The sequence below is a fragment of the Alosa sapidissima genome, chromosome 21 (assembly GCF_018492685.1).
Source record: "Alosa sapidissima isolate fAloSap1 chromosome 21, fAloSap1.pri, whole genome shotgun sequence".
Lineage (NCBI taxonomy): Eukaryota > Metazoa > Chordata > Actinopteri > Clupeiformes > Clupeidae > Alosa > Alosa sapidissima.
The window spans coordinates 11,615,498-11,625,838 of NC_055977.1; the positions used below are offsets into that span (position 1 = coordinate 11,615,498).

Sequence of the window (10,341 nt, forward strand, 5' to 3'; positions counted from 1 at the left end):
ACCGTTGCCAAGGGATACTCTGTTGCTAGGGAAAAGAAGAGGCGGGCAACAAGGGGCGGTGCCTGCTTAATGAGTCAATCCGGAAGTGGATCACTTCGGAGTGTGTCTGTGTTCGGCTGTGTCAGATGAAAATTGCCGTCGACAAGCAGTCAAACCCTGACATTGTCACGCAGAAAATCTCCGGGAGTTTTTACCAGCGAGAACAGACACTTATGCCGTGCGTTTGTCCCGCCACATGTCGACACCTATAGGTCAGCAAAGGCTAGCTAAGGTAGCTAGCTAGCCACATAGCACCTATCTAAATGGCGGATCCCAGATAGAGTGAACCGAGTAGAGGAATGGAAGAGCGGGGTGGTGATCCAGGGCTGCAGACACCGGCGAAGAGGCTCTGATGAAGCGAAAGTAAAGGTGAGAGTGAAGACGGACGGACCGAGGCAGCCTGCCACTGCTTAGCCTTCCCGCTGCCTTCTAGCCATGAAAAGAGGTGAGAAATACCGTTGCTTTTTTGCCGTTGTTAGCAACGTGTATCTGCATTCAGGGTTCAAAGCATGACAAATGTTAGGTTAGCGTGAACACAGCAACTGCAGCCAAGCCAGTAAGTTGGTGTGTTTATTAGCTTTGGCTTACCTGATAACTTCTTACTGCTTCCACAAAAAGTTTAATATTTCATTCTCCGATGTACTGTGAGGCACTAAACCCTTAACGTTATGCACACACACAAATGTGAATGTAACGTGAACTTGACAAGAATGCACCTCTTGTGTTTGCATGAGTTGGGCAGATGATCCAGAAGTGTTAACTGTTAGCTCCGTTAGCCAGTCAGTTAGCTAAAACAGAGAGTCTGTTGGGAAGCCCCTACAATACCCCCCACGGCTTTCTCTATGTTCTCAGTTTCGCTCGACTTGATCTCGGTGACATTTATGCCATTCTTTATCGCCTTCGACTGCTTCGCTCCCAACGTCCCCTCACACAACGCCACGTCAGTCACTTAGCTGCAGCCTGCTTGTTAGCTAGCGTAAGGTAGATCACAAACTGCCCGCTGCCTGGGTACTTCTAGGGCTATAGGAAAACACGGAAACTTAGTGTTTTGTGCTGTAAGTAATTCAGCCAGTTGAGCACATATTTTGCTGGTGGCTAGTAAGTTGTTTTTGTTGAGTTGTAGCGTGCTACATACAGTATCACCTCATGTACTCACGAAGTTGTGCAAACTGCAGAGCTTCAGAAGTTTGCTGTGAAATGTACTGCACTTTGATCCTTTGTTACTGCTGGAATGACCTACCACACAGATACACGTTTCAGAGAGGGAGAGACGGAGGAGGGAAGGACACTTTTAGGTTTTCCTGCCCTGTAGTTGACCACAGCAACACTCTTTCCTCCTCTCCTACTTCTCTGTTCATTTAATGCTGACCAGCGGTGTTTGGGCGAAGGGGGGGAAACATGAAGGAGCAGGCGTTGTCCAGTTCAGGTAGTATGGATCAGTGATCCTGTTGTGTTTGTGTGTTTGGTTATTGTGTGATGTCTGGTGTTGAGCCCACATTCCGTCCTACCTTTTTTGAATATTCCAGACACCCGATTGCAATCACATTTTAACCTATTATATATGGTTTGGATCAGGTAAAAAAAAAAGCTGATACTCATGTGGCGGGTTGTTTAGACTTTAGATAAACAAATAAAGACGATTTGATGGGACCTTGAACTTGGCCTTATCTGAACTTGTAACTGACTTTGCTTTCCCCAAACCATTGTGTGCGTGTGTGTGTTCGTGTATGATGACCAACGCTATTTAAATCAGTTATTGGTCAGTGTTTTCCGACCAAGTTTTAAGTAGATGAGCGTGCGTGTGTCATTTCTCCGAGCATGTGTTTTTGATGTAGCCTGATGTCGGTTATGTGTGAGACTGTTTTATTTGGATGTTTTCTTCAAGGTAATTAAAGCCGTGTGCTGATAGCCACACACTTGGAACATGGTCAACATCCCTTCTTAGCTGTTACTCAACAAGTGTATTCATGGGTTTCATCAGGTTCCTTTCCACAGGTGTATTAATCAAGCACCATGCAGTCTGCATTGATAATTAAGGTGCTTGATTTTATACACCTGTGGAAAGGGACCTGATGAAACCCATGAATAGCATTGATGGACGTTTGCATTTGTTACTCGTGTAAACATAGACTGCCCTGTTAATAGTCTTGTCTGGTGTGTGTGAGGAAGGGGCCCTGGTAGGTTATTGGATCGAGCTGCTAATAAAGGGCAATAGTGCATCAGTTTGGCTTGCTAACTGGATTGTACAGCTTTAGCATGTCCGATGCATTCAGCAGATTAGTGTTGTTATTATTATCACCTTGAAGCGCCCCACACCCTGGCTGAAGCCTCTTTCAGCAGATTTGAACATCCTGTCATCTGTTTACCCTCTGCTTCTTCTTCCCTTATTGTTTTTCCCTTTTCCTCCTGTTTCTTTGTGGTTCAGTGTGTCCTCCTGTTCTCCCTCTTGTTCTTTTCCCTGCTCTCAGCCTTCTTCATGTCTACTGGGCACATGTTTTGAGAGAGCGTACAGAATCGTTGACAGTTTCATGCTCTTGTCAATAACGGTGTCAGTCTTTTCTTACTCACTCACACACACACACACACACACACACCACTGCCCTTCTTTCTTGTCATTTTGTTGTCAGGGGAACACCCAGATGGTTCACTTTCTGACAGACATGGATTGATGTTTAGTTTGAAGTTTACAGCTATTGTGATGACAGGACTGTCACGCTGGAGACAGACGAATGCTAATTGTTCTGTTAAAGTGACCGTGAGTTTATGTAATTCACAAAAGGCAAGCTTTCTCCTTGTCCAGTAGGGGACACAGACACGGATAGTGAAACGTGCTGAATATCAAATCACTAACCACTCAAAGTAGAATCTCGGCCTTATGGAAAATGTTTTTAAAAATAAAACCATTTTTGTTGTTTCTCGATGAGTTTTTATTTTATTTTGTTCTGTGTTGCTCTGTTGTAAGTCTTGGCAATCACTTGCCAAATTAATAAATGTCGGACAGACCCAAAGTGTGAGACACCCAAATGCCAGACAGGAGAGGTGAATTTTTCTCAGTGAGAGGTGGTGGATGACCTAATGGAGTATGGTTGGCTATTCCACCGCTTTAGCCAAAAGGAGCTGTTTTTAACATGATCCAGTCAGACAGAATCGTGTAAGTAGTCTCTCTGCTAAAGAATGTGCTGAGGTTGCATTTTCTCTACCCAGCTGTAGGGATGCCAGTGTGAAGCTCTGGCTCTCTAGACTCCATAGTGTGTGTGTGTGTGTGTGTGTGTGCGCGCGTCTCTATTGGGTGTGTTTCTTTCTGTTTCTGTTTATTTAGGCAGTGAAGCCAGTCATGATTAGGAGTTTGGTTTTATGTTGTCAGAATGTTATCAGACAAAATGCCCTGTGCCTCTGCTGCTGTGTGCCAGCTCTCCTTGAGTTAGCTGACACTGATGTGCCATGTCCTGTTTTTTGGCAAGAAGGAAAAGTGCCTACTTTGTAGCCTTTTATGAGTGTTGAAAGACCAACAGGAAGTCTGTTCGTTCCATGTTTCCTGTGGAGGAGTTCTAGATTGTTTCTGGCCTGTCAGCGATTTAAAGCATCTCCGCTCCATAACTCCTGTTATCAGAAAGACTGACGTTGTAACTGAACAACAACCAGTGAACAGAACTACTGGATTAAGTTTGGCTGCAGTTAAAGTTAAATATTTGTTTTATGATTTTACATCACAGAGCCAGAGTAGTTTGGGTTTGTTTGGGAGTTGTCCAAATTGGTTGTCCAAAATTGGTTGTTTGTCACATGATTTAAGGCTTGGACGTTAAATGTGTAGATATGTGTTCCTTGTACAGCGTTTACTTAGCCAACAGTATGTTATGTTAGTTTTGTTTGTGAACTTATTGCATTGTATGAGACATTCGGTCCCGCAGGGAATCGAGAGAATGTTTTGCATTGACATGCACCACTGCCACTGTGGTCACTGCACCTTCTCATTATGTGCCCTTTTAATCTACCATGATGAGATGAAAGGCTTTACTGTTTAGTCTAGTCCTAACTGTCTCTCCATGTAGCCTAGCCTAGCTAATCTACCTCTCACCATTTCTATCAATCTTACTGTTTAGTCCCACTATTTCAGCCCTGTCTAGTTCCTGGTGCACAGGCACATAGCCTATTCTATCAGGACAATATTTATTTCCACTATCTCTGGCTGGTACCTCCCCTCCCTGTCTCTCTATTTTGTCTGTTCTGTTTTATCTCTTGCTTTGTCTGGTCTGTCTTTTGTCTCACTCAAGGTCCTCAAGTTATTCCCTCTGTTAGAAACTTCACTTTGGCCCACATTTCTCTGTGGTTTGAGCTCTCATTGATCTACAGGGCTGTATGATGGTAGAAGTTTTTTTGTTCTTGGTACTGTTGTTTGTGATTGGCTAGTCTGACATCTCTTTCTTTGTCCCCTCTCTTTCTCCCGCTCTCATGCAGTTTGTTCCTCCCTGCACTCCCTGATGTGGTGTCACTGGGCCATGTTGCGCAAGCGAGGATCGCTCATCCTGTGTGGAGCTTTCCTATTCGTCGCCTGGAATGCGTTGCTCCTCCTCTTCCTGTGGGGTCGTCCACCCATTGGTCGACTGGGTGAGGGAGGCGGTGCCGAACCAGGGGGCAGGGAGGAGTGGGGCATGGGAAAAGGCAAAGCGGGTGGGTCCAACCTGGCCGGAGAGGTGATCCGACTGGCCGAGGAGGTGGAGTCCGAGTTGGAGACCCAGAAGAAGCTCCTGAAGCAGATCCAGAGTCACCGATCGCTATGGGAACAGCAGAAGGAGAAGAAAGGGCCTGAGCAGCTCAAGCAGGACGAGAACCAGAGAGCACAGCCTCCCCAGGTGCCCCAGAAACCCAACAGCGCGGAGCACCAGAACCCCCAACCACACAAGCCAAATCAGCAAGTCACCAGCCCACAGCCCAAACAGAAACCCAACGCAGAGGAAGAGAACAACGAACTTCCCGCGGAGAACAAAGGGGGCCCCAGCGAGTCCAACCCCCAGCCGGTTATCCCCATCCTTGTCATCGCCTGTGACCGGGTGACCGTCAGGAGGAGTCTGGACAAGCTCATCCAGTACCGCCCCTCCCCCGCGCTCTACCCAATCATAGTCAGTCAGGACTGTGGTCACGCAGAAACGGCTCGTGTCATTGGCTCCTATGGTAGTCAGGTGATGCACATCAGTCAGCCCGACCTCTCGGACATTCCAGTGCGGCCGGAACACAGGAAGTTCCAGGGCTACTACAAGATTGCCCGCCATTACCACTGGGCCCTGAACCAGGTCTTCAGCAGGCTGGGCCATTCCACCGTGGTCATTGTGGAGGATGATTTGGAGGTGAGATCATTTATCGATTGTATTTTAATAGTCAGTCAACTTTCTGAAGGTCACACACATTAAATGGCCATTAAAGAACAGAGGTAAATTATGCTGCCGGCAACCTCATGTATGTGGAACGAGTGCTACAGTGTTCTCTGGATACCAGGGATAAAAGCTTTGTGTGTGTCAGAGGAGACAGGCTTTCAAGCTCAGGTTGATGTGCGAGTGTTTGAAGATTCTTCAGTGAGGGGCTACCTCTGAGGGGCCTGTCACGGGCCTACACCTACCCCCAAAAGCATTGCAGCTCTCCGCACACGTCTTCAAAGTCCAGAGTTTGAGAGCTCTTTCAGTTCTGGCAGCTCATTGCGGAGGCTCCAGGGTTCAGTGGTGAGGGCCTGGACCATTCTGAGTTGGGAGTCTAGGAGAGTGAGACGTAGCAGCTTCTCTTTGACACATTTAATGTTTTTTGTCTGCACAGTTGGTAAAACTGAGCAGGCTTTTCAGTTGGCCAACTCACTAGTGTCCCGATTAGTTAAACACCCACTCTAGCACTGACAGGTTTGAGGTTAGTATCCAGTAATATAAACCCCATCTGAAGTGACGGTTGATGTGTAATTGTGTCTTTCAACCTTTGTTCTTGGCAATTGTATTTATTTCTAAAACAAGGACAATTTGAAGACCGTTTGAAGTTTTTTGAATGGTGTGTGTGTTAATTCGATTTTCTCCTCTTCAACTATTCTCTACACTCGTCTTTCAAAGCACCAAGATCCCACCCTCACACATACGCCAGGAAAGGAGACACATTCCACTTACTCATGTGACTAGCATGAGACTTGATGTACATACAAGTAGAACTAAGATGTCTTTGTGCTTTTATAGCATAAATAAATGATTACGCAGTTATGAGAACTAAGCAGAAAACATGGAACTGTACTCAGCATGTTGAAAATATTGTTACGGAAATGTGAAATTAGTCTTAATCAAACGCTTTGTGTTTTGATAGAGTCGAGTGTGACTCTTGACCTAGAGTCAAGTGTGTTTTGAGATTGAGAACCTGCACCTTCTCTGTCTCTTGGTGTTAAAGTGTGTAATTAGTGTTCTGTGGTAGATATCAGAGGTGTGGCCTTACAAAGAGTGTTTATACAAGTTGTGTGTCATTGCATTCTTTGTGGCCTGGACTCCTCTATTAAGAACCCCCATAGGTGCTAAGCTTCATTGTAGACGAGCCTTTTTCAAATGGATTGGGGCAATCAATCCGCTTAGCCTGCTGATTGGCTTGTCAAAAGTCTGGCGGCCAGAGCTCCTCTCGTCGGAGAGTTTCCATGCTAGCATCCCAGCGGAGATCTAGTGTGGCAGTGCCAAGTTGACAGAGGGACCATCCCAAAGGGCTAGCTCACAGCTCACTCTCATTTCACTCTGTTAGGCTACACTCCTCTCTCTGACTTTTGCCCTCCCCTTGACCTCCATGTGGAGTGTGTGTGAGTATTTGCATGAGTATGAGTGCATATGTTTATGCATGATTAAGTGTGTGTGTGTGTGTGTGTGTGTGCTAAAGGGTCCCGAGGAGGGAGAGTTGTGACCGGTGTGGCGGATGAGTTTTTTTTTTTTTTTTTTTAATCCCCGCAGTTATTCCTGCGGACAGCTGTAATCTCAGCATGCTGCCAGATTAGCACATTTAGACCATCAGATTAGCCGCGCTGGCACAGAAGGATTGAGAAGGGAGACTCCACTGGAGTAAAGACCTTTAAGGCCATTCCAGATCCTGGAGTGGTTCTAACTAATTCTAACTAGTTTTAACTAGTTCTAACTAATTGCAGTGTTTAGTTCTTTTGTCTTTTCTCACTGTCAGTGGAATAGTGGAACATATTGTTGAACTCATTGACAAACTGAGAGACCCTCAGAAAAGAATTAAAACAAACAAAAGTATATCTGGAGGTCAACTGTTAAAGTGACGCTGAAAGTTATTGTGGCTCACAGTTTTCATACTCCCTCATTTGCAGGAAGACCAGAAAGACCACGTAGGTTCCACCGACTCATACAAGGACATATAGTCCTTATGTCCAAGTCACAATATTATGATTTCTACCTTCATTTTGTAGAAGAACACTAGAGCACAGAGGCTTAGAAAGAAGCTGTTTGTCAGCCGTTGTTTGTGAGGCTTCCAGCAAACAGTGCTCAGTACGGTGTGAAATACCACAAGGGAATTGTGTCGTTAGACACCCCCTGAGAATTCTCGCCTGTGTGTCGTGAACTGTTGTGACCTCTTTTCCAACCCCTCACAGATTGGTTAATGATTTTGAACACTTTGACGCGCTCTCCAGGGTATAAGTCTTCACAGGGTCCCCCTCTATTCTTCTTCTCTGACAGACTTTTTTTTTTTTTTTTCTCCCTTCTCTCAAGGTGGCACCAGACTTCTTTGAGTACTTCCGTGCTCTCCACCCTGTCCTGCGCTCGGACCCGACCCTGTGGTGCATCTCCGCCTGGAATGACAACGGCCGGGATGGGTCTGTGGACCCCGGCCGGGCGGACCTGCTCTACCGGACAGACTTCTTCCCGGGCCTGGGCTGGATGCTCCTCAAGGAGATGTGGGACGAGCTGGAGCCTAAGTGGCCCAAGGCCTTCTGGGACGACTGGATGCGTCAGCCGGAGCAGCGGCGGGATCGCTCGTGCGTGCGGCCCGAGATCTCGCGCACCATCACGTTCGGCCGCAAGGGCGTGAGCCTGGGCCAGTTCTTTGACCAGTACCTGCGCTACATCAAGCTCAACACTGAATTTGTGCCTTTCACCAAACGGGACCTGTCCTACCTGGTCAGGGAGCGATACAACGAGAACTTTATAAAGGAGGTGTACGGCGCCCCCCAGGTGAAACTGGAGGAAGTGCATGGGGGCAGCCTAAAGGGGGCAGGCCCCTTCCGCGTGCAGTACTCCAGCCGGGACAGCTTCAAGGTGCTGGCGCGGAGCCTGGGTGTCATGGACGACCTCAAGTCAGGGGTCCCGCGAGCAGGCTACAGGGGCGTGGTCAGCTTCATGTCCCGCGGCCGCAGGATCTACCTAGCGCCCCCCGAAGGCTGGACTCACTACGACACGAGCTGGAGCTGAGGGGGGTAGGGGGGTAGGGGGGTAGGGGGGGGGGGGGGGGTTAGGATAGAGATCTATGACGAAGGACATGTTGTCGATGGACCTCGGAGCAGAGAAGCGCCTCTCAAACCAAAGAGAACAGCAGTAGAGACTATTGGTGACTAATATAAGTGGTGTGATGAAGTATAACGTGTATGAAAAAGAGTAGAGGTGATGGGGCGAGGAGTATGTGTCGGGTATGTGCCAATAGGCAAATATCGGAGAATTGCCGATGCCTGAGGGCATTATTAAAAACCAGTGTGTCCTGAGACCTGATAGGAGACGTGATTAGGAGGTGTATGTGTGTGAGCGAGAGAGAGAGTCACTTGTACCTCCTCAGGCTCTGTCTCTTCTGTAGGTCAAATCAGTTCTGGTGGAACAGCAGCTGTTTCTTCAGATGCTCTTGTCAGCGGTGGGGCCTCTTTTGCCTTTTGTGAAAAGAGGAGCACAGTTCTCCTGAGGCCCTCGACATGGACACACTGGGAAGACCCCCAGCTGGATTTGAGCAGTTTAGATCAAATAGTCAATATTATAAGTAAACTTATGATTATTATAAAATAATGATTATTGTTTATTTTGATTAATGTATTGGGGACAGAAAAATACTTTTTTTTTTTTAAATATCAAACAAACAAAAAAACATCACCCAGGCCCTTTTGATAAAGGCTGCTCTGATTGGTGCAAGGAGGAGGCAGGCTCATCACCCTCATGCATCGTCTGTGACGTCATGCCGGTGTCAGTAAACCAGCTTCATGTCTAAACTGGCACTTGGTGAATTCCCATTACATTCAGAAAAAAAGCTAATAAATGTTGGTTTGTTGCAAAACCAATGGCTATTGTTACTCTACATTATTTTTTCAATCCACCGGATGATTACATGAGTTGTTGGTGTTGAGAGTTAAATGGTAATATAATTATATGTACTGTACTGAGATTTTGAAAGAAGTGTGATTGATTCAGAAGTCGCTCTGATGACATGTAAAACCACTGCCTGACATGTTTATAACTTTAATACATTGAGAATAAAATCCACTATTTTGATATTTGTCTAATGCTGATACTCCCAAGGTGTGTGTATCTTGTCTATGCCTTGCTCTTATGTCTCACAGAGGGAATGTGTTTTTTTAGCGTCTTAAATGTTTCATGCAGATTCGGGACAAAGCTTTCAGACATACTCTGAGGGGTTTAAAAACTGTCCCTTACCTCTTACATTCGTGACTTGATTTCCTGTTTATATCTCTGTCTTCCTGTCCCAGAAAGTCATGGTGCTGACTAATGCTGAATGAGTTCCTTTACTCACATCTGCACCACTAAAAATGTGCCTATATGGGCAGAGGTTTGTGATTTTGTGATGATTGGATAGATTCCAAACTCCAGTTATATGGTTTGTAACCTTAAGGTGTGAAACATCACATGCACGTGTGGAGGTAAAGGGACAAGACCTAATGGAGTAGGTATTTTATGATTTTATGGTGTTGACACACATGTCACAGTGCAGGCAGTGCAGATGGTATACATACTGACTGCTTCAGTGATACGGTAACATTTCACTGTTCTGAATCAACCAAGGTGGTCTACATGAATAGATGTATATTTTTTGGTTATCAGTCAACATAAAGTGTTTACAAAAGATTGTGTAGAACTCTAAATATAGACACACTAATATGGAAGAATAAAACTTTTTTTTGAGACCTGCTCAAAACCTTTGGACAGTACTGTTTGTCACCAAGAGTCAATCCTTTACAAGAAAACTCCACTCCATATTTTTATATAGTCCTGTAGGAACACAGCTGCCAGGCTGTTTTCATTAAAGCAGTGTCAACAGAGTGAGATTGCATCACACAATAAGTATTGCGAGACG

General features: G+C 45.9%; 1 protein-coding gene across 3 annotated transcripts; it reads left to right on the forward strand.

Annotated features, from left to right (window-relative positions):
- Positions 1-51: 51 nt before the first annotated feature.
- On the forward strand, positions 52-9,521 carry mgat1b (alpha-1,3-mannosyl-glycoprotein 2-beta-N-acetylglucosaminyltransferase b). 3 transcript variants are annotated; one of them, XM_042076033.1, is made up of 3 exons: positions 52-408; positions 4,495-5,381; positions 7,764-9,521. In XM_042076033.1, exons 2-3 carry the CDS (start codon positions 4,518-4,520, stop codon positions 8,460-8,462), a joined length of 1,563 nt encoding a protein of 520 aa, XP_041931967.1. In that variant the 5' UTR covers positions 52-408; positions 4,495-4,517; the 3' UTR covers positions 8,463-9,521. The 3 variants fall into 3 exon arrangements, with proteins under 3 accessions (XP_041931967.1, XP_041931966.1, XP_041931965.1); XM_042076032.1 differs by having other exon boundaries at positions 53-484; XM_042076031.1 differs by lacking the exon at positions 52-408 and adding an exon at positions 551-1,465.
- Positions 9,522-10,341: the final 820 nt, after the last annotated feature.

Coding starts and splice junctions, on each gene's coding strand:
- mgat1b (XM_042076031.1), top strand. CDS start 1,438: ATGAAGGAGCAGGCGTTGTCCAGTTCAG. Junction 1,466..4,494: donor GCAGGCGTTGTCCAGTTCAG/GTAGTATGGATC, acceptor GCTCTCATGCAG/TTTGTTCCTCCCTGCACTCC. Junction 5,382..7,763: donor TTGTGGAGGATGATTTGGAG/GTGAGATCATTT, acceptor CCTTCTCTCAAG/GTGGCACCAGACTTCTTTGA.